General features: G+C 37.8%; 1 protein-coding gene and 1 pseudogene across 1 annotated transcript; both read left to right on the top strand.

Annotated features, from left to right (window-relative positions):
* Positions 1 to 264: 264 nt before the first annotated feature.
* On the top strand, positions 265 to 15807 carry LOC149839833 (RHOMBOID-like protein 1). Its single transcript, XM_090002837.1, has 6 exons — positions 265 to 1183; positions 9597 to 9760; positions 10775 to 10938; positions 11051 to 11310; positions 15165 to 15291; positions 15398 to 15807. Exons 1-6 carry the CDS (start codon positions 882 to 884, stop codon positions 15518 to 15520), a joined length of 1140 nt encoding a protein of 379 aa, XP_089858963.1. The 5' UTR covers positions 265 to 881; the 3' UTR covers positions 15521 to 15807.
* Positions 15808 to 17746: 1939 nt separating this feature from the next.
* Positions 17747 to 26413, top strand: LOC149839832 (L-ascorbate oxidase homolog; annotated as a pseudogene).
* Positions 26414 to 27782: the final 1369 nt, after the last annotated feature.

Genomic DNA, 27782 nt, shown 5'->3' with positions numbered 1-27782 from the left:
CAAAAAAAAATGGGTCGAATCCGAGTCACCGTCTTCGTGTCAGAGTGTTCTTGTGACGTATCTTACGATGCGTCCCTACTTTATCTCTCTTCCCAGCACCTTAGTTTCGGTACGGGAGATTTACCGCCCTCCCTTGTGGTAAAAATGATAGAAGACGAGACACGACTCGTCGTTTTTACTCTTCCCTTCTCACCTTCCATAGCAGAGGTGAAAGCGAGGTAAATCTGGCTCCCGTGTGAAAACCCCCACCTGGTTCGTCGTCGCTGGACATAAACAAAAGAAGAAAAAAAAGATAAAAGAAAAAGGAGTGAGAGGGAAAACCAGGAGTTTGGTGAGCCAACTACTCTTCGAATCCCAAACTCTTTGCTTTCACGCGTCTTTTCCTTGTCTTCCCCCACCCTAATTCTTCCTTCAAATTTTTTTTTTCGATTTTCTTCTCCGATTTGATTTAAATCATCGGTTTCTCTTCTCTCGATCATTTTCCGTTTGAATTCTTCTTCTTCTTTTTTCTGTTGGTTTTGATTCATCGCGTCTCGTTTTTTTTTTTTCCTTCTCATTTTGTTGATCGGTTCATATCTCGGGGTTCTTTTTTGGAGATTCTTCGTCTTTTGTTTTGTTGATTCTGTCAAAATCTTTCGTGATTTCGGATTGATTTCTTTCGCTATAGAGGAATTTATTTGTTTTTTTCGTGTTTCCTTCGCCAGTGGATTCTTTCCTTTCTGATGATTTAACCCTGTTTTTTTTTGTTCAATTTGTGTTGATTTTGGTTTGAGAGTTCGTTCTTTCGCTGAATTGATTGGTAGGCTTTGGGAATTCATTGTCGCTTTTCAGTTTGGTTTTCTCTTTTTCCGTAATTTGAGGGATTCGAGGGTTTTGTGTGAATGGGGACCGCACTGCCCTCCGATATCGAGAGCAAGGCGCCTACGCATCGAGGCGGGAACGTGGTTCATCCGGTCGAGGGAGATCGCACGGTGGTGTATGCGGTTGTTGAGCACGAGCCCCTCGGGAGATGGTTCCCGTGGCTCGTCCCCTTGTTCACCCTTGCGAATGTTGCTGTCTTTGTGGTCACCATGTACGTCAATGACTGCCCGAAGACGAGCGGGAATTGTTTCGCCGGGTTCCTGGGAAGATTCGCGTTTCAGCCGTTCAAGGAGAATCCACTACTTGGCCCTTCTTCTTTGGCGTGAGAAAATCTTCTCTTCTCTTTGGGTTCTTCAGTTTTGCTGATTTCTTTTGCTTTCTCATATTTTATAATTGTTACCTTGATGAAGATCTTCTGTCTTCTGCTTATCTTCTCAGTTTGTTTGGAATTGCAAACTGTTGGATTTGGATTTAATGTCGTACTTTCCTGTTAGAAATTGATAGAGAAATTCGTAGACTTAGGTGGGATATGAGAATTGATAAAGGGAATAGAGATGATGCTGGTCTGCGTGCAAGTACTTACACGTATATAGTTGTGTTTGTGTATCTAATTTTCCACGCTTCATAACTGTGTCACCAATGCTACTCGTATTAGCGTCCAAGTAATATAGGCTGTAGACCTAATTATTGAGTTTGCGGTAGTGTCAGCCCTTGTCTCTAGTTGAAACAGTGTCTGTGGTTAGTTTTCCTGCTGCTAGGGCGCTATGGTCATTGGATCTCTTGTTTACTGATCAAATCTGTTTGTAATTTCTGTATCATTACCATAGGGACAGAAGCTTAAAGCAGCTACTATGCGGCTGCTAATTTCTCGTGATATTTTCAAGATTTTTGTTTCCTCGCATTTTTATCAGGACATGTCAGAAATTAAAAATAGAAAAGGAGGTTTGTGAAAGAATAGTACCCTTTTTTCTGAAATTTAGTTCAGAGAAACATAAATATCATGTAAAGTAAAGAAAAACATGAGATATTTAAACATTTAAAACAGGCGATAAAACATCACATTTTCTTGTTATATTTTCAAAATAGCAATTTGTCACCATGGTTATCAGCTATCACCATTTATTGTGAGCATTCTCTAAATTATGTCTGATTTGGTTCTTCACAATCATTTTGGGGTTTAGTCTTGTGAAAAAGTCTATCGTGTGATTTGTAGCCTTTTCCCTCAACTAGCTTTTCTTGATAGTGTTAAATAGACTCATATGCTTACTGGTGCTGTTTACGTCTGGTTGTAATTCCTAGTTTATTTCTCCATCTGACCATTTAGTGGGTTCATTCTATTATTCTTAATTGGTTGTTTAATTATATATTAACAACTATCATGATTTGGCACTTATAATTTGGATTTTGGAGGCTGGACCATTTGGAAACTAATATATTTGAGAATTCACCCCGGTCCATATATGTGTGGCTGAAGTTGTGTTATGAGTCTGAAAAGTATCTGCTTTTTTGGATATCTCTTTCTGATAACTCTCTAAATTGTCCATGTATATGTCTATGGGGCTCAAATTTTAATTAACTTTGTTGGATTTTGTCGGGATAGGATTTGTTCTGCTGAATTGTTTCATGGTTTTGCTGTCACTTAACTGATAATGTTTATTTCTGAAAATATCAAATGCCTTTTCCCTAGGCATCAACCTAGCATAATCACCTGGCTTGTCTAGGTGAGTAGGCGTCATAAAGAACTGCATTGCAATGTATGAAGAAAAAAAGTGCCTATGTCACATGGGTTGCCTAGATCACTTAGGTTGTCCACCTTGTTCGCCCCTTTAGGTACCTAGGATTTTCGAGATTTTCATGCTTTTTATGCATAAAAAATATTTAAATATTGGCAATCTTCCAGTTCTTTGGGCGATTTATGCTCTACTCGCTTATCATATGTGTTTGATACATGACGTGGAAGGGAATGCATTTCAGGTTACTTAATTCTATATTAACAAGTATCATTATTTGGCACTTATAATTTAGATTTTGGAGGCTGGACCACTTGAAAACTAATATATTTGAGAATTTGAGAACAAGCGTGTGTACCGTACTCACCTATGTAACACAGACTCTTCTAACAGGGTACCGCACCTGCACCCATGCGGGTGCGACACTTGGATACGGCTTCCTTTGTGTCAGGTGAAGTCTGTAAAAATGTCTATGAAAAGACAATATGCATACAAGCATAAATACTTTATAAAAGAAGTGCACGAAGACACTCTCACAACACTTGAACAAAATACGCAAAAAGCGTAAAAATAGCAAACATGCAATAGTGCATGTATTTCATAAAAAAAGAGCAAATGCTTGAGACTCTCAAACTTGGGAAAAACAAGGGGGAACAACCCTATTTATACAAGAGTAAAGAGGTGCAAAGGGGGGCTCCCAAAGGAGTCGTTGGGGAGCCCCCAACGGTCACATTTGTGACCGTTGAGGGCCCCCCAACGACTCTATTGGGGGACCCCCAATGCACCTTTTATGAAAAGAAATAAAAAATAAAAAATAAAAAATAAAAATAAAGAATTACAAAAAATAAAGATGAAAATTACAACATATTCCAAATGGAATATGCACAAGATAGGAAATTACAATAATACCCTTTTCGGGTAAGAAAAGAAAAGAAAGTAAAATATGTATATAAATATATATATTTATATATATAGAGATACATATAATATATCATATGTATATGTATCTCTATATATATAAGTATATATATATTTATACTTACAACAAAGGATTTTGGAGATACATTTTAATACCCCCCTCAAACTTAAGGTGCGATAACCGCAAGTTTGTCAAGAAGGAAATGAAATCTGGGCGAACATAGTGCTTTTGTGAAGAAGTCTGCAAGTTGATACTCAGACGTCACGTATGGTAGATCAATGTCCTTCTTCAAGTATTCTTCTCTGACATAATGGCAGTCCATCTCTATATGCTTTGTTCGCTCGTGAGAGGTGTGATTTTTGACAATATGAATTGCACTTTTATTGTCACAGCACAACTTTGTTGGTTCTCTGATAAACACTTCCATATCTTCCAAAAGGCGTCGAATCCATACAATTTTTATGGTTGTAGATGCCATGGCTCTATATTCGGCTTCAGTGGATGACAGAGAGACCTTCTGTTGCTTTTTACATCGTCATGAGATCAAAGACTCACCTAAGAAAACACAAAAGCCAGTGGTGGAGTGACGGTTACTAGGGTCACCTCCCCAATCAGAGTCAGTATAAGCAAGTAATTTTAATTCAGAAGAAGAGGATAGGAATACTCCCTTATTCATTGTTCCCTTCAAATATCTGATGATGCGAATGACATCACTCATATGAACGGTTGTAGGAGCGTGCTGAAACTGACTGGCGATGTGTATAGCATGTGACAAATCAGGTCGAGTAATGCTAAGGTACATTAAAGAACCTACCAACTGCCTGTAAGGAGTAGGATCGGTTAGAGGAACACCGTTGTCAATCTTCATTTTTTATCCCCTGACTTGGAGTTTCATATACTTTGTCATAAGAAATTCCTGATCTGTCAATAATCTCACAGGCAAGTTTAGACTGAGATAGAAAATAACCACGTTGCGAATAAGCAACCTCAATTCCAATAAAATGACATCTCAAATTTTGAAGTCAAGACGGACTTAATACCCTTGACTCCTTGAACATCATCACCTGTAATTAGCATGTCATCAACATAGAGTAATAGTATCATAATCCCTGCATTAGATTTTCTAGTAAATAAGTATAACATGAGGAAAACCCATTTTCCAGCATTACACTGGTAAACCTGTCATACCAGGCTTTGGGGGCCTATTTCAAACCATAGAGGGCTTTTCGAAGACGAAGAACTTTATCTTTAGGAATCTTCATGCCTGGTGGGGCATCCATATACACTTCTTCGTTAAGATCACCATTTAAAAAAACATTTTTCACATCCATTTGAAAAATGTTCCAATTTTTAATAGATGCATTGGTAATAAAACATCTAACTGTAACCATTCGGGCTACAGGAGCAAAGGTTTCTTCATAATCAATTCCATACTATTGTCCATACCCTTTTGCAACTAAGCGAGCTTTATACCTTTCCAGAGATCCGTCGCTCTTAGTTTTAACCTTAAAAACCCATCGACGACCTATAGTTTTCTTTCCTATGGGTAGAGTTTGGAAATCCCAAGTTTCAGCCTTTTTAAGGGCATTAAGTTCATTTTGCATAGCTTCTTGCCATTCTATACATTTTTTAGCTTCTTCAAAATTCCTTGGCTCAAAATAAGAGTGGATGGCACTGAAACAAGCCCTATATCGGGGTGAGAAAGAATCAAAGGAAACAAAACGAGTTAGAGGTCTCCTATTCCTTTCAGATCTTCGGTGATCAAGAGTAGGAACAAGCTCACTATATTGGTCAATAGCACTTCTAAAGGTGTCTTGGTTTCTACGATAGTAGGTTATGGGATCACTTGAAATTCTACTTTCTTGTTCATTGAGTGAGTTATGTTCACCAACATCACCATCATTTTTCTCATCATGGTTTGATGGTACATCATCATCACTAGATACATCATCATTACTAGACAATAAGTCAAATAGGAAGGAATAATCATAATTTTCTTGTTGAGAAACATTGTTTTTAAAGACACTTTCATTTTCTAAAAATGTTACATTTCTAGAGACATATAACTTATCTCGAAGATCATAACAACGAAACCCTTTTTGAGTTTCAGAATATCCAAGAAAAGCGCAAGAGATAGCCTTGAGAGAGAGTTTGTGATTCTTATCCGTAAGTATAAAACACTTACACCCAAAAACTTGTAACCTATTATAGTCAGGTTCAATCTTATATAATATCTCAAAAGGGGATATTTTCCCTAATATCCTAGATGGTAAGCGATTTATCAGATAAACAGAAGCAAGAGCTGCTTCTGCCCAAAAGTTTTTAGGAATGTTTTGGGAAATAAGAAGAGTCCTAATGGTCTCAGTGATGTGCCTATGTTTTCTTTCGGCCAATCCATTCTGTTGAGGAGTTTTAGGACAAGACCTTTGGTGGATAATTCTGTGATCCTCAAGATATACTTTAAATTGATTGGAGAGATATTCTCCTCCAGAATCACTTCTAAATATCTTTATGTTACTTTTGAATTGATTCTTGATCATTGAATGAAAGGTTTTAAAACACGAAAAAACTTCATGTTTGAACTTAAGAAAATATATCCACGAATATCTGAAAAAATCATCCACAAAATTAACATAATAAGAAAAACCTTTTTTTGAAGCAACAGGTGCGGGTCCTCAAACATCCGAATGAACAATTTCAAAATTTTTAGAAAAGAACATAGTTCTTTGCTCAAAAGGTAAACTTTGCATTTTTCTGAGAATACAATCATTACAAGAAAATGAACTTTTACATAGGTCCTTTGCAAAATGTAAATAAGACAACTTGGTGATATTAGGATGACCAAGTCTTTTGTGTCACACATTTATATCTTTGTTTTGGGCAACATTACAAAAAGATTTTGGAACTTGAAGAGATTCCATATAGTATAAGTCTCATTTTCTAAAGCCTTCCCCAATCAATTTCCCGGACCGGCGATCCTATATTAAATATTTATCACAAGAAAATTTAATATCGCAACCATGGTCCGAGAGTTGAGAAACAAAGAGAAGATTTAAGTTTAGTTTAGGTATAAATCTAATTTTTGGAATAAAAAAATCTTGAGTTTCAAAATTACCTATTACTTTAATTTCAAGAGAGGTTCCATCCGCAGTGGAAACAAAAGAGGGAGAGACATTTTTTGAGTAATCGGAAAGCGAAAACATGTTTGGGGACATATGAAAAGATGCACCGGAGTCTAAAAGCCAAGAGACTTTACCTGGAAAGGATGAAGTAGACACGGCGGCACCGGAGGTAGCTCCCTTGAGGAGAGGTTGAAGGGCTTCCACTATTTGATTTATAGAGAGTGACCCACTTGATGATGCCTCCTCCTTTTGTGGTACACCGGTGGTAGCCATTGCGAGAAACTTTTTCCATTTGGGACATATGAGTTTGATATGTCCGGGTTCTTTACAAAAATGACAAATAATTTTGCTATAGTACATTTTTCCTCTTTGCCCACCACTTTCACCTTGATTTTGTGGTTTAAAATGAGGGGGACGATAGGTTTTTACATGGTTCCCGGGTTTTGATACGGCATTGACCTCATTGTTTTTTTCATGATTACAAGGAACCACAAGAACCTGGAAAGGATGAAGTAGACACGGCGGCACCGGAGGTAGCTCCCTTGAGGAGAGGTTGAAGGGCTTCCACTATTTGATTTATAGAGAGTGACCCACTTGATGATGCCTCCTCCTTTTGTGGTACACCGGTGGTAGCCATTGCGAGAAACTTTTTCCATTTGGGACATATGAGTTTGATATGTCCGGGTTCTTTACAAAAATGACAAATAATTTTGCTATAGTACATTTTTCCTCTTTGCCCACCACTTTCACCTTGATTTTGTGGTTTAAAATGAGGGGGACGATAGGTTTTTACATGGTTCCCGGGTTTTGATACGGCATTGACCTCATTGTTTTTTTCATGATTACAAGGAACCACAAGAACACTTGATCCTTGTTTACATAAACTCATACGAGTCTCCTCACCACTCAATTTGGTGAGTACATCTTCAAAAGAGGGAGGAGTAAATGAGGATAGGAGAGAAGACCTTATTTGCTCAAATTTGGGCCTTAGCCCATTCAAAAAATTGAAGAACCGATCTTCTTCAAGTTGCTTGTGACGAAGTTCAATTGCCTCTCCACTCCATTTTGGTTCAAGCATGGCAAGCTCATCCCATATGGAGGAAAGATCGGCAAAATATTCCCTAATAGTCATTTCACCTTGAGTAAGAAAGAGAGCCTTCTTTTGAAGATAATACTTATGAGATAGATCCCTCGATGTATACATTTTCTCAAGATAGTGCCAAGCTTCCGAACCCAAGATAATGTTGGCATTAATCTTAGTTTCAACGGATGAAAAGAACCAAGAAAGAATCTTGAAGTTCTTCATTTCCCATTCATTGTGCTTCTTAGAATACTCTTCAAGAGCTTTGACCCTTTCTTCTCCTTCAAGAATCTTGATTTTACTTCCGTTTACCACAGTTATTTTGGGTTCCGGTTCCGGAATTGTGTTTTGCACATAACCCCATAGCCCTTTCCCTTTTATGTGAGGCTCCATGTTTCTGGACCAAACATGATAGTTGGACCCATTTAATTTGAAGCCAAGAGTAAAATGAGACTCTTTTTCGCCCTTTATGAAGTAAAGAGGAAGGGAGAAAGGGCGTACCAACACAATATTTCAAATTCTAGCTTGCACAGGATTCTTCTAAAATATTTGAGAAGCAAGATCCACCACTTCAACTTCCAAAAAAACCGAAGGCATGCTTTTCAAGGCACTCGAAAATAAAGGAATCCCACGATCCTCTATCACCAACCGAGCTCTGATACCATGTAAAAATGTCTATGAAAAGACAATATGCATACAAGCATAAATACTTTATAAAAGAAGTGCACGAAGACACTCTCACAACACTTGAATAAAATACGCAAAAAACATAAAAATAGCAAACATGCAATAGTGCATGTATTTCATAAAAAAAGAGCAAATGCTTGAGACTCTCAAACTTGGGAAAAACAAGGGGGAACACCCCTATTTATACAAAAGTAAAGAGGTGCAAAGGGGGGGCTCCCAAAGGAGTCGTTGGGGGCCCCCCAACGACTCTATTGGGGGACCCCAATGCACTTTTTATGAAAAGAAATAAAAAATAAAAAATAAAAAAAAAGAATTACAAAAAATAAAGATGAAAATTACAACATATTCCAAATGGAATATGCGCAAGATAGGAAATTACAATAATACCCTTTTCGGGTAAGAAAAGAAAAGAAAGTAAAATATGTATATAAATATATATATTTATATATATAGAGATACATATACATATAATATATCATATGTATATGTATCTCTATGTATATAAGTATTTATATTTATACTTACAACAAAGGATTTTGGAGATACATTTTAACAAAGTCAACCACACTAAGGTTCATTTCTGCCCAAAAGTAGATTCAGTTAACCCTAACCAAGTCCAGTTTTATCTATATTATATATATAAATACATAGATGCACACACACACACACGTAGTGTTAACTTAAAACTGTTAAAAATTATATATATATATATATACACACACACTCTCTCTCTCTCTCTCTCCCTGCACCCCCGCACCCAAGTTTTTTTAAAGTGCCGCATCGCCGCATTCGCATCCGCACCCGCACCTATGTGACATAGGTACTCACACACTCACATCCATGTGTGCACATGCATGCACACCCACCCACCCTGCTCGATATATGTGTTGTTGAAATTGTGTTATGAGCCATCAAAAGTATCTGCTTTTTTGGTTATTTCTTTCTGCTAATTCTCCAAATTGTCCCTGTATCATGTCTATGGGGTTCAAATTTTAGTCAACTTTGTCGGATTTTGTCTAGATAGGATTTCTTCTGCTGAATTGTTTCATTGTTTCATTTTTTAAAATATCAAGTGCATGACTAAAAGCACTAGACAATACCTAGGCTAGGGGTATCAACAGGTCGGGTTTGGTTCTGACAATATTTAGCAATAAAATACAGCATGCCTACACCTAAATTTTGTTGTGTTCTTGCAGGCTGGACAAAATGGGGGGTCTTCTGGTCAGTAAAGTAGTGCAAGGACATCAGGGATGGCGTCTTATCACCTGCATTTGGTTGCATGCTGGAGTTTTTCATATACTTGCAAATATGTTGAGTCTTCTTTTCATTGGAATTCGTCTTGAACAAGAATTTGGTTTTGGTATGTCTCATAGCTTTGTTATGCATTGCCGAATTTGGACATGGTGATCTGATTTTGTATTGGTTTGTTATGATGTTCAGTGTGAGCTGTTGTAATTGTTTTTTGTTTTGTGCTATGCATATATCACCTTGCAGCAAATTTGTTAGAAAATTCTCAATTTAATGATCTAATGTTCTTTAAAAGTATCAATGACATATTGACTTTTGATTCACCAAAAAAAAAAAGAAACAAAACAAAAAGGCTAGAAGTTTCTATTGGTTCTATTAATAAGTTTTATTCTCGTCTACAACAAAGTGAGGTGCAATTATGCTTCAGGCAATTGTTTGACAAGTGGAAACATCTTGAAATGATTAGTGTCCAGACAAAATAGAATTCCTGAACTCTTGTTAAGCCTCTTAAGATTTCAAATTATAATAACAGTGTAGGGTTGCTGTGCTATTACCCTGCCTAGATGTGCTTCTGCTTCCATGCTGTTTATTTATGAAAACTTGGTAGATTTAATCAGTTGGCCACAAAAAAATGGACTGTGTAGTTTGAAGGTTTGTTGTTACTTGGTAGATCAGCTTTATTTGATGTCACTGTTGAGAAGGGCTGGTTCATTTGGTAGCGTAGTCTTTATCAAATATTTGTTCAGATTTTGGGACAGAAGTTTATATATCATGATTTTAGTGGAGAGGCCTGGGACTTGGATTATTTATTGTAAAGGATTAGCACATGGCTTCCATGTTTTTTCTGTTGTTTGAGGTTATGTGTTTTATGTGTGGTTGCATGATTGGAAGAGTAAATTTCATAATGCATTGGTTGTCGCATTTCATATTTTGTTTTCATAGGATCTATTAGCATGGCGTCATTTTGTTGCATTTTGGGGATTGTTGGGGAAGAGCTTTGGTAAAAGAAAACAATGAATTTTGAAACTATCTGAGTACTTGTTAATGGAAATTGGTGATACCTGTGTCATTCCTTGGCTTCACTCTCTTACCAATTGAGTAGACTGAAAGCTTGTTTCTTTTGCAGTGAGAATTGGCATTTTATATATTCTCTCTGGAATTGGTGGGAGCCTTTTGTCAGCTCTTTTCATTCAATCAAGTATCTCTGTCGGTGCATCAGGGGCACTTTTTGGTCTGTTAGGCGCTATGCTTTCTGAGCTTCTCACAAATTGGACAATCTATGCAAATAAGGTATTTTTTGACTTTTGTGACTTCGTGTATGATTTTTTTGATTTTTTGAATGCAGAGAGTCAATGTTTATGCTAGTTAGTAGTTACTTAACCTATGTCTGTATGTATTTCAGTTTGCAGCTCTGGTGACTCTTGTGTTTATTATTGCAATCAATTTAGCAGTTGGAATCCTCCCTCATGTTGACAACTTTGCTCATATTGGAGGATTTATTTCAGGATTTCTTCTTGGGTTTGTATTTCTGGTTAGGCCACAGTATGGATGGGTTAGCCGGAAAAATGTGCCTCATGGATATAATATGGCATCTGTCAAACCAAAACACAAGATCTATCAATACATACTGTTGGTAGTTGCTTTAGTCCTCTTGATTATCGGGTAAGCATTGCAGGTTCTCTTTCTATATTCTGAAAGCTATAGTTTTATATTTTTCATTTTACTTGATTTCTGGAATCAGTTTCTTTTAAATCAAAGAAAAAAAGGAAAAAGAAAACACAGCACTTTCTTCTCTTTGTTTTATGTATCTTTCCAATACATTCTTGACCTTGTTGTAGATATTATAATGAACTCCTCAAGGCTTGCTCATGTATATTTTGCAAAAAATGCCTCATTATGCCTTTGAATAGCTTGTGCTGGACATGTTCAACACTTTCTCTAATTTCATTGCCCACAACTTGCATGCATCTTCTTGTTGTTCTTATTTCCTGTCCTAACATACATGGAGAAATTTGTAAGCGTACCTTACTGATGTAAAAAGACTTAAGGGTTAATCTCCAAAACTACAATTGGTGGAAGTATTAGTCTCTCTCTCTCTCTCTCTCTCTCTATATATATATATATATATATATAACGTATTTTACAATATAAGATTTGATTCTGGGTTGCTGTTAATAATCTTATTCATGACATGAATGGGGATGATTATATTTCTTATGATACACTTGCATGATAAACATAGCCTCTCATTTTATTTGTTCTATGTCAGGAAATTATTGTCTATGCATAATTCTCTTTTTGTATGTCTATCCTTTCTGGAACCACTGCCGACTCCTTTCTCCAAGAAATCTTTCTGGGGACACGATCCTAATCCTAGGGTGGTGGTTATTTTAGGGTTGATAACTGTGGACAGGGTGCTGGTCTATGTAACCGCGACATGGCTATATGGTCGTTGTACCCGTGTCGACGCATTATTTTAGGGTTGATAACTGTGGACAGGGTGCTGGTCTATGTAACCGCGACATGGCTTTATGGTTGCTGTACCCGTGTCAACACGCGTCGACACGGGTGCGGGTACCGGGCATAGTGCATGCCACAGGTCGGGTCCCACACTACGCCACAGTTCGGGTCCAGCGTAGACCCGAAATCGTAATCCCCCTTCTCCCTCTCTCACTAAACCCTCATCCCCCTTCCCACCCTTGACAGCAGGAGGGGAAGAAGAAGAAGCAGGAGAGAGAGAGAGAGAGAGGTACCTACCTCGGACCTCCTCCTCCATCTTCTTCTTCACCTCCTTTTCTTCTTCTTCGTACCCCACTGTGAGAGAGAGAAAGGCGGTGGGAAGTTTTATTTATCTTTTAAAATTTCAGAACACCTCCCCTCTTTATTAATTTTTTACTTACACCCCTTCCTTTATTCAAAATGACATCTCACACCTCCCTGTCCTTTTTATTAAAAACTGTATTGGATTGGACCTACATATATATGGAATCCATATATTGTATGGATCTTGCATTGGATCCATAATATATACAATTGATGTTTAACACCATGTTATGGATCTTGCATTGGATCCATACAATATATATATATATATACATATATATATATATGTCCCCGTACCCTCTTTTTTTAAAATTGCCGTGTCGTACCCTCCGAACCCTCACCCGTACCGTACCCAGGTGACAGGTGCTGGTTCAAATTCACCTTGAAAGTGGAGGCTTCCATCTTGCAAGTTACTGTTCTGTGTGCTGTGGGATGTGGATCCTCATGGCATCTACTCTGATGGTGTAGTTTCTTCAAGAAGCTGAGGTCCCTTGCATGCCTGGAATGGAATTTTGACAAGTGGAAGGTCAGTTCCCTAGGCATATTTTTCCAGCCACTTGGGCCAAGGTGGGGAAGAGTTGCACCAGATTTATGATAGGTGATTTTTCTCGCTTGGTTGGTATACTTGGTGGTGGGAGAGGAACAGGGGAGTCTTTGAATAGGAAGAAAATTATGTAATGACTCGGGGAAGAATCCAGTGTGCAATTTTTCCTATAGATTGACTGAGTCAGACATTAGTTGGGTTGGATCAAGTAGACTAGAGCTGCATGCTAACTGTGTTTGTTTTCCTCTCCTGTTTCTTTCTAACTGTTTCATCTGATCGTCTTTACTCTTCTATTTCAAGAAAAGAGTTTTTCCTTTTCTCTTGTGAGAAAAAATTCCCTAGGCATGGCAGGTCATTCAGGTTGGATGCGTAGACTAGCAAACCCTACATAATCAGACTGCCTAATTGGATTTAAAGATGGACTTGGATGCAGATGGAGAAACATTTTTACCTAACACATATCTGATTATCCCTTATGGGTTGCAATGTAAAGGATGTTGGATTTTGAATGGTAGTTGGGTTGAATCTGAAAATCCTGAACAGATCCAACCTGGTTAGCTGATCATGTACCAAACCAAATTTGTTGACACTCCTAAATCTAGGTCAACAGCGACTCTACTGCCCAGGGTTGTGTGTGTGTTGTGCATTTGTCATGTGAAACATGCATACACGTGCATGTACATGCAGTCATCACACACATAATCGTTGCACACACTCGGACTCTCAACACTCTTCTGTATATTGGTTGTGTTTGCAGTTTGGACCTAACTAGGCTGTTTGCAATGGATGCTTGAAATCCATCAGCTAGCACCATGTATCTGGTAATACTTTGATTCTGCTGCCATATTTACAGCATAGTGCTTATATGATCGACTGTTATCTATAGAAAGTAGCATGTGAAGTTTATACCGGGTAGTTCTAGTTGACGTTTCAACTTCAGATGGCCCTAAGTGGTGATGCATAAGTCTTTGGTTATTGGTACATCCCTACTTTTTCATGCTGGCTCTTTTTAACATGCAGGAGCTAGATTTGAGCTGATCCCTCTTTTTCAAACTTTAGCCCTATGAACCCAGTTTTGCTGTATTCTTTCTTGTATAATGTTATATACTTACAATGAGCATATGATTTTCTTATTAAATTCGGCAAGTTTTTCCAAGTTGCTCTTGCTTGGTTTCTATTTTATTCATTTCACATTGTTGTAAAGTGTCCTATGCAGTATGCTGCTCTAGGGATAACCTTTCTATATAATGTGGTACCAGACTGAAGAATATGCAAGGTTATGATGGTATGAACTCAATTAGCTGCTCAAATTTATTTGGTCATTTGAAAAATAGACCTCTGTCTAATACCCGTTATGAAAACATTTGAAAAGTGTGAACAGAACATTGGGAAAATGTGTTGGAACTTGGAAGAAATCGGCAATGAGAATACGTTGGAGATGGTAAAAGAGGACAAGTGCCTGCACGAAACATGGGCTGAGATCATGAGAAATCAACCTAAAAACACAAAATTAAATTGAAGGCCATTTACATCATACTGAAATTCATTTGGTAAGGGGGAAAATTGGAAAAACATTTGTAAACAAATTTAATGGGTAATGCATAATCAGACAGGCTTGGCCAAAGTTCCCAATGAATTTCAGATATAAGGCTAGTTTCTCTGTACATATAACTGTTCAGAAATCTTAAAGATCATCTGATGTACTAAAGTTATTAGAACGTGCAGTATCATGTGGGCTTGGGTCAAAATTAGCAGTTGTATTGCCACACTCTAGTGAAAGGTTTGGGATTCTGCCATTTTTCTCGTTGCTAGATATTGATCCTTTAAATTATTTCAGCTTATGCTAGTGCAATATAAACCTTGAACACGTTTCTCCCTCACCATTTCCTGAATACACGGGAATGTATAAATGACAGTTTACGCTTGAATTGTAAGCTGGTTATGTTTTGTCCATTTACCATTGTTGAGATGACAGGTCTATGACAACCCATTCTCATATATTCAACTCAGATAGTATTTCCATTTTGAGTTACCGTTTTTCTGTTGAATTTTGTTGCTATGATTGAATTTAACTGTTAAAGGTTGGCTGTTCAATCATTCAGCTCATTATAGAATTTTCTTCTGGGACAAGACTGATCTCTATTTGCAGGTATTCTGTTGGTTTTGCCATGCTTTTCCATGGAGTTAATGGAAACGATCACTGTTCCTGGTGCCATTACCTGAGCTGTGTGCCAACGTCCAGGTGGAACTGCAAGGCTGGAAACATAACCTGCTCAGTAAGTTGTCGTCAGTCTTGGTCATTCCCTCTTATTTGAAAATGTCTCTTCATGATATGGTTTGAAATTTGAATACTTGAGCACCAAATTATACTTCTTGCTGCAGTCTTTGCAGACTGATAATCAGTTGAGCTTGACATGCTTGAACAATGGGAGAGCGAATACATATCAATTGGCAAATGCAACTCAAACTCGGATAACATATCTATGCTCTAGGCTCTGTGGTTAAAACCACTGCCCTGAATGTGGAAGGTGGGGGGTTCATACTAGTGCCACTTCTGGAAGATGTCATTTTGCAATGAAGCCATATATGCACCGTGTGATTACATACAGCAGCTGCATGTGTGCTTCCTTGTTGCCTTGAATGATTTAATACCATGTTTTCACATTGCCCTTTGTGATTTAATTCTATTTTATCATAAGAATAGGGTAAACCATTTTCAATGTACAATTTGCTGGATTGTAGCTAAGACTTCTTTTGGCCTCATGTAATATAGCCATTCTTTTGAGTCTCTATCTGGTTGTTTTTCTGCTTCATTCTTTTGTTTCATAAGTTGGTACTCTTATTTAAAATCTTCTAGACATGACATTGTACCCAAGAGCACCTATGCCATGAACTTGCTAATGTACCATCTTAGGTTCTGCAGCTTCACCGTGCAGTGAAATCGGTTCTATGAGGACCACATTAGTAATGCCACTCAACTTTCTGGCGAGTAAGTTGTTTGACATGACCAGCTCAGGCTGGCTTATTTATTGAAAAAAAAAACATTGTTTTAAAGATGAAAGTAATAGGATTGAACTCTCTACCTACTGACCTGAACTCGTGCTCAAGCTGGCTTGTTTACAGAGAAATACATTTTTTTAAAGATGGAAGCAATAGGATTTGAACCCTAAATCTGTTACTTGCAAGCCAAACACTTCAATCATTTGTTCTACACTGCAATCTGTCATGTATAATATATGTTTTTTTCTGTTTGAAGAGAGTTATAATATATCAAAAATATGTGTTGGGAGGAACACAGTAGTGGAAATGTTTCCCCTCTGTGGATCTCTTAGGAATTCAACTTGTGGGAGCACAATCACATAAACCTCCAAATACAGTAAATCTTATTCTTTGAAGAATTATTGTCTGCAAGCTTGGAATTGAATACAGTTTACTCATGCAAGAAAATAATGAACTAGAGAAAATGAGAATGACCTATGTTGCATGATGGAATAGGTTCCGATCTAGCTAATCTGATAAACTTTTCAAACTTATCACGTTAAATCTTATACAACCAGCTTCACCATCACATATTCACAATGCTAACAAGGGAAATAACATGCTAATTTTACGTGGAAAACCCTCTTCTAGAAAAGAGAAAAGCCAAGGAGCTATTGAAGAAATCTACTAGGTCAAATTGGGTTATAATGTTTTTAAGCTCCCAAGCTTATAGATTCACTCTCCTTCCAACAAAAATCTCTCTTGGTGTTAGAAGGGCCTTAAGTCTCTTTCTCACACACCCAATGTAGAGGAATTTCATCCTCATCCTCGTGTCTTTTTCACAAAGAGCATATGATTATTTGCTCCAATACCCACTACTTAAAGCATGGTGAAAAATAAACCTCCATAAGTCTAATATTCTTTATGAAAGGGATTCAAAAGGTGTGTAGCCATTCAAATGAGGATGAACCTAACCCAACAATCCGAACAGACATATTCGCCTCGCCCAGTAAAATCTGAGCAAGAGTGGAGCCTATGAGCAGCTTGCCTCATTTTCTAGGCCGCTGTAAGAAGAGGAAATCCTAACCGTTGTCCACACTTCTGAAAAAACTTGCCGAAGGGCCATCTTTTTGGATTAACTATCAAATGAAGACTTAAACTTGCTTCCCACTAGTTTAACTCAGGTTAAGCATGAGCTAAATGCATTAAAATTGCAAACCAACCTCACTTTTTCATTCCCTCATTTTTATTTAGAGGAATCCTGCACACCATGTTCTAACCTCACCGCTGTTTTCCCTTCGTCTTTACTATGTCGATGCTTTTTTTTTTGAAAGGCAAGCTGGGTTTAGGCGGACCCCTACCAGAACAACAGCAGCCCCATGTGGCAGAGGGATTCGATCCTGGGCCTTCAGCTTGACACAGGACCCCGCTTACCACATGGGATGTCGATGCTTCCTTGCTACTGCTTCCGTATGAGCAGACCTTACATGGAAAATTAGTGATACTTCCGTCTTATACCCAGAATGGATCCTCCGCTGGTGGGGGCTGGTAATTGAACGAGCATGCTTAATGAGGCTGAACCCCAGCTCAAGATCAGGTTTGAACTAATAATGGCAAGCCAAGCTTAAGTTGAGCTCATTTAGTATAAATGTCGAGAACAACTGGATTTGAACATTCAACCACCTTCTTCCAAGTGCTCTACAGCATTAACTGAATGAAAATCATATCGTATATACATGAGATATATGCTCGATGAGACTACGTGAATACATTGCTCAGCTTGGTAGCTCTTCACTTGCAGTTCATGGCTCAGATCCGCGAGGACAATTTATTATCTTGATTGAGAATGTGATGAGTCTAGTCGAGGAGATCCGCGAGCTGCTTGTCACATTTGTCAGCCCTCTACGCCGGTGTATCAGCAATTCCCGCATCACATCATATAGTGAGGCTCCATCTACAGAAGAGGAAATCACAATTGGTCTTGCTCAGCAGGTGTAGCCTGAAGTGCCACTGTAGTGGTGTGTGTGTGTGTGTTTGTGAGGGGGAGAGAAAGCCAAACCAACCTATGAGTGGTGTAGATTAAAGAGTTCTGCCTGGTTGTAGGAGCGGAGCAAAAAGAGCAAGCTGCAAATTCGTGACTGTAAAAGTTGATCATATCATATGGTATGGATTAAATAGGAAACCAAAAGTACTCGAATTATTCGTGACTGTAAAAGTTGATCAGCTGAAAATTCATTCTCATCATAGAGAACATAAAGGATGATGATGTAGAATCGATGGGGGGCCTTCACTCTAATGAACTGTGAAAGCCTTTAAGATGTGTTAGACAATGACAATGTTTTCTCTTTATGCAATGTATGAGCGACTTTATTTTGTGAAAGAATGAAATGAATGCAATGTATAAGCGACTTCATTTTATGAAAAAAACGATGCTTCATTTTTTAACTTATTTTTGCATTTGGATGACTTATTTTTGTAAACCTCGAATTTTGGCCTCCTTCAATGATCTTTTTAGCAAATATTTCTGCGATTGGTGGAGAATAAAAAATTTTGTAATAAAAAATAGTTTCCCACGGGGGTTGCAAAATTCTTCACAATTTTTGCATCTATAGTACAAAAATTATGACATTACTTGTGAAGTTTGTCAACACTTTCACGTTGTTGGTTGTAAAATTCTTGAAAAGTTTGCAAAATTTCTAAAATGTTTGCAAAATCTCTGAAGTTTCGCATGCATTATTTGAAATCACATTTGGGGTAAATTTATTTATATCTCATGTAATTTCAAATCACATATTTCATATTGTGATTTGGGATCATATAACAAAAAACCAGGGCAGCCAGAAATCCAAGTTAGGGGGGGGGGGGGGGACACACACACACACACACACACATATATATATATATATATATATAGAGAGAGAGAGAGAGAGAGAGAGAGAGAGAGAGAGTACATTCGGGTCACCTTTTATTGGGGATTTCCTCTGGGTGGGCACTTGCATGTAACTACAAACCCACTTGTCTTCCTCCTCCTCGTACATGTGGAGCATCTAAGGTTGGACACGTGGCCAACCCTGATCCTGGTGATAATAATGAAGTCCAAGGATATCTGGGTTTGGTAATATTGATTCAAACCTAATTGGGCTATATCACAAGGACACCATTTTGGCTGCATGTCCTTGGTGACACAAAGGACACGCGTGGACAAGCTAATTCAAACATCAACATGTACTATCATTATTTTAATATTATAAATAATTTTTAAGACTTAATTTTATTTCAAAAAAATCATTATATATATATATATATAATGCTATGTTCCGGGAGCACATACTCCCACCTACTAGAAGTCATAACCTTATAGATGTGCTTAACACAGATTATTTGATAGGAATCATGTTTTTTGGATATCAAAATTGTTTTTTTTTAAATCATGAAATTTTGGTACATTGTAGACCATTGATTTTTTAAGATGTTAAAAAACCTAAATGTATGTCATAATCCCATGATCCAAAATTTGTTTTAATGATTGTACAACCTATCTATCGGGTCTGATCAACAAAAAAAAGCACTCAAATTTTAAAATTTTGAAGCATATCTATTAGGTGGAAGTAGGTGCTCCGGGAGCACCCTATATATATATATATATATATATATATATATATGGCGCTATTGAAGGCACAAAATTATATGGAACTATTGGCTAAAAATCATAGGTTTTAGATTTTTTTTTACATTAAATCTTATAGATGTGATCAACAAATTTTATTGAAGGCACAAAATTATATGGAACTATTGGCTAAAAATCATAGGTTTTAGATTTTTTTTTACATTAAATCTTATAGATGTGATCAACAAATTTTATTTATTGAGAAATAAAATTTTAATCATATGATTGTTACACATAAGTAGGTTTTATAAGGGTTTCAAAGCTTAACAGTCCACAAAGCACTAAAATTTCATGACTCAAAAAAATCATAATTTTTTGATCAAAATAAGGCTATCCAAGTTTTGATATTAATCCACGTATGTATATATATATATATATATATATATATATATATATATATATATATATATAGAGAGAGAGAGAGAGAGAGAGAGAGAGAGAGGGATGGTCCTACCTTTTTTTCATTAGGTTCGGTTAAGACTCTAAAAATCACACTTTCAAGTATTTTTTTTGCTTGATCTGAAAGGTTAAATGTGTTTATCATTGCTTATTTATTAAGAAACAAACTTCTTTCAAATTGATTTGATATAAATATGTGAATATTTTATCATCAAATTTTGGTATGATATCAACCATCTATTTTTTTTTTACCTCATTAAAATATACATATGTTCATAAACAATCTTAATCAAATATATGTTTTATATTGAATAAACAATGATAAACATATCTGACGGTTCAGATCAAGTAAAAAATACTTGAAAGTATATAGGATTTTTAGTTAATTCTAAGAGGACCTAGTGAAAAAAGGGTAGGTTAATCTCGTTCTGCCCTATAGGTTTTAAGTGTTTTATGATAGATCTGAACCGTGAGATGTGTTTTGCATGATCGATTTAATAGGAATAGACTCCTGGATCATGTTTTTCCTATGAAAAAGCACCATTTTATGAGCAGGAAAAAAACTAGTATCTTCATAGCCATTGATTTTGAATCACTAGAAAAACCTCAGATTCTGGCAATCCGAAAGCTAGTTCTCACTAAACAAAACTTATAGATCACATCTAGGGTGTTAGACATGAGAAAAAAATACTTAAAACTATGATTTTTTAAGGGGTCTAACGATACCTAACGAAAAAGGGAGCCTAAAGAACACATTACTCTCTCTCTCTCTCTCTCTCTCTCTCTATATATATATATATATATATATATATATATATATATATAAAGGACCTGTGTCAGTCGGTGACCAAGCTGCATTGAATTAACCTGCCGTGCTTATGGTCACACGTCCAGGTACATAAAACTCCATGGATACAACTAGGGGTGGCAATCGTGTCGGGTTGGCGGGTCTACCCGACGGGTTGGCGGGTCAGCATACCTCAACCCGAACCCGACCTGTTTATTAAACGAGTCGGCTGTGGCAAACACGAACTCGGTCCGTTTAATAAACGGGTAACCCGACAAGACCCGCCAACCCATTTAATAAATGGGTTGGGTCGGGTAAACAGGTTCTCAGGTTCGCGGGTCAGGTTGGCGGGTCGGGTTGGCGGGTTGGCAGACGGGTTGACCCACCCGCCTAACCTGTTTATTAAACGGGTTAGGCGGGTTGGCGGCTTGGCATACCCCTAACACGAACCTGACCCGTTTAATAAACGAGTTAGGCGGGTCAACCCGTTTATTAAACAAGTTCATTTTTTCCAAACCCGAACCCGCCTAATAGTCAGGTTGGCGGGTCGTGTCAGGTTTTGCCACCGCTAGATACAACTCCCACCTCCAAGACCAGCACTTCAATTAAATTTTAGTTAAACACCAATCTACCAAGTTTTGTGAAGCCTATTTACTAAAATCCAATCTGAGCGTTGTCGAGAGTTGTCGAGCCACGCACAACTCAATTTACTCTCATGTTGACCTCAAGTCTCTAAATATTGATCAGTGTCTTATTATGATTAGGGGTCTCAATGGGCCTCGTTTATCAGGACCAAACCCTATAGTGTCAAGGTACGGTGACAAATAAGAAAACCTGATTAAGACATGGGTCCGGACCCGAAGGTCCTATTAATACATGAACCTGGGTATAGTTTGTGAAATTTTATACTAGACCCAGGATCGACCCCAGTTTTGATTAAGACCCACAAATTTTTAATGTAAAATGATAAAAAAAATTTATTTTACCAGGTATGGTCCGGGTCTAGTTCATGTAATTCTTCTCGGGTTCAGGTGTGGACTCTCTTATAGTAAACCCGGGTCTGGACCCAATAGCATACTCGAAAATCTGGTCCAAGTCTGGTTCCACTTGGGTCCGAACCAAACCCGACCCATTGACACCCCTAATTACCATGATAGGCTGCTATTGAGTGATGCCCTTTATATCTATTTTGACATGAGAAAACCCTCAAATATTAATCTTCTAAATGTGATTAACAGGGAATTCTCATAGACGGCGAATTCCCAGGACCCTTCATCAATTCCACCACCAATGACAATATTATCATCAATGTTTTCAACTACCTTGATGAGCCTTTTCTTCTTTCTTGGTGAGCTCTCTCTCTCTCTCTCTCTCTCTCTCTCTCTCTCTTATTTGTGTGCGTGTATGTGCATGTATGGTTATGATGTTTCATTGTGATTGGGTTGGGCACACTTGGCTAGCAAGGGGTGTGGGAAGATGCTCAAGATGAATGATGCCGGATCAAACTCCCTTTCTTCGAGGATGTATCTCACTGCTTTCTTTGGTTAGTTCGTGTAAGGCATGGACACAACCCAGGATTAGGGCTGATAATTGTGCCAAAAGAACCAATCAGAAGGTGTTCAAGCTTGGTTTGTTTCTTATGAGTTGAGCCGAACTTGAGCTCATAAAAGCTTGAGTTAAACGAGCTGAGCACGAGCAAGCTCATTTAAAAAAAATATATTTTTAAAAAGTTGAAAACAATCAATTTTGGACCCCAAACCTACTAAGCTAAGCTCATTTACAAAATAAATAATTGTTTTAAACTTGTAACCAGTAGTAGGATTTGAACTCTTGACTTATTGCCATGCAGGACAACCACTTCAAGCATCTTCATTCTATAATATAAAATATATTTATTGTCAGTAAACGAGCTGAGCCAAGATGAAAATTGGTTGTTCAAGGCTATTTCACACGTTCGAACTAACTCTTTACGAGTCGAACATTAGCTGAGCTATGAGCAGCTCATCTCGTTTTCTGGCCCTACACAGGATTTACTCATAAGAAGGTGGGCCCATTAAGTAACTTGTCCCTAGGAAGGCTCCTGCATCTCTCTCGCTCTCTGTGATGTATATAAAGCTTGTGCGGCTTTACTGTGCGCGAAGGAAGGAATGGTACTCAGCAAAGGAAGAACTCCTGGCAAGATGGAATGCTGAGAAATGGTGTTCCCACTTGGTTGATCATTATACTGAGAAATGGTGGGCCCTAGGGTTTATTGCACCATCCAGTAGGCCGAGTACTTCGAAAAGTTCTCAGCCCGAGTACTGGATCAAACCTCATGTTTAATGATCTCATCGTTGCACCAAATCTTAGTTACCACCTGAGTGGAAGGTAGATCAGGCTATATTCAATTCTGACCACACATCTCTCTTGGGAACTGTGAGAGTGGGGCCAATATACATCTTCATCAAATGCAGAGAAGATTGAATCCATTGTATTCAATATGACCTGATTGACTCTCTTGATACTAGAGATGTAATAGGATTGACTCTGTCCAACACCATATCTGAGTAGTTGAATGTGGGCTAAATATATTAGAATTCAGATGAAAAGCTCATACCAGATCCACTTTTTTACTAATAAACGGATTTAGATATCTGTCAAATTTGGATATTTGTCAGCAAAAAATCAAAACCATATCTGCATTTGATTATAATCATATATGGTTTTGGCTTACCAAATTCAACTAAATGAAATTGAATTCAGTTGGATGTCAGATAAAATCCAATTCATTGATATCCGTACTTCATACTGCCAAAGTGATATTGCACTTCCATAGTGTAGGTTTTGAAAATTTTCCTAGATAAACTATTAACTTTTTATTTGCAAAATCAATGCTCTTGTTGCCTCTATGCAGACCTTGCAAGACATTCTTGACAGTGGAAAGAGCATGGGCCGCCCAGCTGGAGTACTGATCAATGGAAAAACCGGCAAGCTTGCTGAAAGTTTCACAGTGACCCCAGGCAAGACATACAGGTTCCGCATCTCAAACGTTGGGTTGAAGACCTCGCTCAACTTTAGGATCCAAGGGCACACGATGAAGCTAGTCGAGATCGAGGGCTCGCACACAGTGCAAAATGAGTACGAGAGTCTCGACGTGCACGTTGGCCAGTCCTTGTCACAGCTAACCAAGCTCCAAAGGACTACTACATTGTTGCATCAACCCGGTTCACTCGCTATGTGCTCACTGGAAATGCTGTGCTGCACTACTCCAATGCTCAGGAAGGGTTGTTGGGTCCGATTCCAAGTGTGCCAGTGGGCATAGCCTACTCCATGAATCAGTTCCGGTCGTTCCGATGGAACCTAACAGCTAGTGCAGCTAGGCCTAACCCACAAGGCTCATATCACTATGGAAGTATCAACATAACTAGGACAATTAGGCTGGCTAACACCTTGGGCTATGTCAATGGCAAGCTTAGGTATGCTCTCAATGGAGTTTCCTACAAGCAACCTAAGACTCCAAATTCCAATGAAGTTGGCTGATTACTTCGGCATTGGGAACAAGGTTTACAATAACCAGTCTATTTCCGACGTCCCACCTACCGGCAAGGCGATCATGCTTCAGACGGCCGTCGTCGATGGCGAATACTAGGCGTTCATTGAGATAGTGTTTGAGAATCTGGAAAAGAGCATCCAGACCTATCACTTGGATGGATATTCCTTCTTTGCTGTTGCGTAAGAACTCTAGCTTGAAGCATCATGAGCAAGCATGAATCCATTAGCTAGTCATGGATCTTACCCTCAACACAACAAGGGGTAGTGCTTAAGAAGTAGGGCCTGGATGCTCTTTATCTTCATAATGAAACAACAGCCAGCTACCTAACCCTAGACTAGATTCGGTCGAAGGTACTTCTGACCCGATCCACTGCTCGCTCACTTGAAGGTGGCAAACCAGACTCAATACCGAGTGCATCTCACTTTTGAGATGCATATAAGTAGCTTGGTTCAACATACCATTGTTCTAATCAAGGCTTCTAAATTGTGGCATGTGAAACAGAATAAGATATTTTCATGGGATGGATCTGAGTAGCCAAAAAGAATTCCATATTTTTCTCTCTTTGAAAATATGGAAGTCAAACTCTGGTATCCTCCTTTTGACTTAAGTTTTATTAAGATGATAGTTAGATCTCTCTCTCTCTCTATTATATATATATATAGAGAGAGAGAGAGAGAGAGAGAATATTATCTTAGATCTCTTTAAAAAACATACTTGCATGCATTTTTTGCTTAATCCAAATTTGTAGTTGTGTTTCTCATTCACTAAAAATCATGCTTTGGATCAAATCAATTTAAGAATAATTCTAGTTTTTGAGTTAATTAAGTTTTTAATATAATATGAACCGTTGACCTTTTTGTTGAGCTAAATACATATCTAAATATGAAAAATATTAAAATTAATATAAATGTTTTAATTAAAAAAATCATGAAGATCATATTTATGGGTTTAGATTAAGCAAAAAAAAAATACATGCAAGTATGTTTTCTAAAAGGGTCTAGGACAGTCTCGGAGATAAATAGACCGGAAGCTACACATTTCTATATATATATATATATATATATATATATATATATATATATATATATATATATATGTGTGTGTGTGTGTGTGTGTGTGTGTGTGTGTGTGTGTGTTAAATAAGCATGAGACTTTTTTTTTTTTAGCATGAGACTTTTAATTTCTGCGAAAAAGTGATGCTAGAAAAAGGAAATCACTTATGATTAAATTTTGATTTGCCAGCCATTTTATTATTAATTGAAATTTAATTTATGTAGAATGGGAGCAGGAAGATGGAGCCCTGAGAAAAGAAACACCTACAACCTTGTTGATGTTGTGAGTCGCACCAACATCCAGGTATGTGAAAGTAGCACACGAGGAGTAAAGACTTTGAACTCCATGAACTTGGTCATGTTTGGCGTGTTGTAAGACACACCTTTTGATGATGAGAAAACCTGTTCAAGGTGTGGGACTATTTTATGTGGTTCGAAACCCATGAGAAAACCTTGGATTGTGATTTTGAATCACCAGAATCTTGTGTATTGATTTTTTTGGTGATTCAAAAATCAATGGCTGTAAATGTACCAAATTTTTATGATTTAGAAAAGGTATCTGTTGTCAAAAACCCAATCCAAGGGTCGATCTGTAACAAATTGATTATGTTGAACACATCTGCAGGGTTAGATTGAGTCAAAACAACTTGCACCTAAGTTTCAACTACTTGATACCATATGCACATCCACACCAAAGACATCCCATTCATTAGAGTATAGATCTGTTCTAACTAAGATTGGTGAACCTTGTGCTTTCAGGTGTACCAACATTCATGGTCTGCAATTCTGCTCACAATCGACAATGCCGGCATATGGAACATAAGGTCTGAAGAGTGGGACCGCCAGTACTTGGGCCAGCAGCTTTATCTTCGCATTCCGTCGCCGGATCACTCCGGTCGATCGGAACAATACAATCTTCCTACCAATGCTCCTGTGTGGGCTTATCAGCAATATTCAAAGGCCAGCATCCACCACACAGTAAAGAGCTAACTGTTGGTGCTTGGTGTGATGTGCAAAGCATAGCCATGTCTGCTGTAATTGGTCCACTTCAATGAAGAGCATTCACAAAAAACACAACTCTGCTATTGAGTTTATCTTAACTATATGAAGTCTTTTCATCTGCTAATCACATTGGGGTTTTGCCTATTAAGTGAATCACTGTTGTGATGTGAATCACTTGTAGATTTGGTCTTCTCCTTGTCATTGGATGTTTCAAAGGTGATGATGGGATGTGTGACAACATGAACATGATAATGTATATGTTTTGACAATGTCAAGATTATGGAAATAAATGGGGTCAGAGATGATATCTAGGGATTGGAACGAGTGCCTTAATTCGTGACTTGTGTTGCCTGCATGGTGTTTTTCATTAATAGCTTTTTTATTTGAAATTGCTTAACATTTTTTTTTATATTTACACGGAGAAACCACCCCAAAGATCAGAGACATAGCCACGCTGATTCTATCTGCTGTACTTACGATCACTGTCCTGGCAGCATAAAACTATGTGGGCTTACCCCCTTGCCCACAGGGAGTTGTCACGCTTTGGCTTGCACAAGAGGCGAAGGTCATGGAATTTGAACCTAGACCGCCTGTCTAGCGGCCTAGGGCCCATCTCACTATGCCAACCCCCCCTTTAGTTTAAAATCACTGAACATACCAACATTTTTTTAGACATTGACTAGATGCGAGGCATGATCAGATCCAGAATTCCAAAAGCAAGAACACGCCTGAAAATGTTCCAAGTTTTACATATTTTACTTTTAAGCATTTTGGATGTGAATCAGATATCTGTTGGGGTAGGGTCTGGTTTATAAAGTTTCAAACCAAACCCAATTATATACTACTCGTTCATGTGGAACTGACCCAAGTAGCAAATTAGACCCATCTTAGCAGGTCCAGCCGGGAATGAAAACTAATTTTCTTCGTAGTGGAATACCAATAGTGGGTGCTGAATATGATAAGTAGAGTTTCACTATCTTAATTGTTATGTGGGTGTCTTGAATTCTCGACCCTCTATGATCTATGACCCAATTCGAAAATAGGTTGGAGTTCGTACATTTATAATGGGAATTTTTAACTAGTTTTGTAATTTTTTATTTTGTATCAGCTAGGGTTTTCTGGGTTTTGTTATGTATATTGTAGCCTCCTTTGGGAATTGGGTATGAGAGTTTCCAGTGTATTGAAGATTAGAGTTTTGAGAACTTTGTATCCTGCCATTGTATTTCTCAGATCTTGCTAGTGGATTTTTTGCTCCTTCTTTGCTTGTGGATTTAAGCTCGAGCAACAAACCAAGTAAATCTTGTATCTTATTTAGTTTTTTACTTTTCTTTATCTTGTGGTTTACTTTA

The sequence above is a fragment of the Nuphar pumila genome, chromosome 4 (assembly GCF_984573655.1).
Source record: "Nuphar pumila chromosome 4, dmNupPumi1.hap1.1, whole genome shotgun sequence".
Taxonomy (NCBI): Eukaryota; Viridiplantae; Streptophyta; class Magnoliopsida; order Nymphaeales; family Nymphaeaceae; genus Nuphar; species Nuphar pumila.
This window is presented reverse-complemented; position numbering and strand designations above follow the sequence as displayed.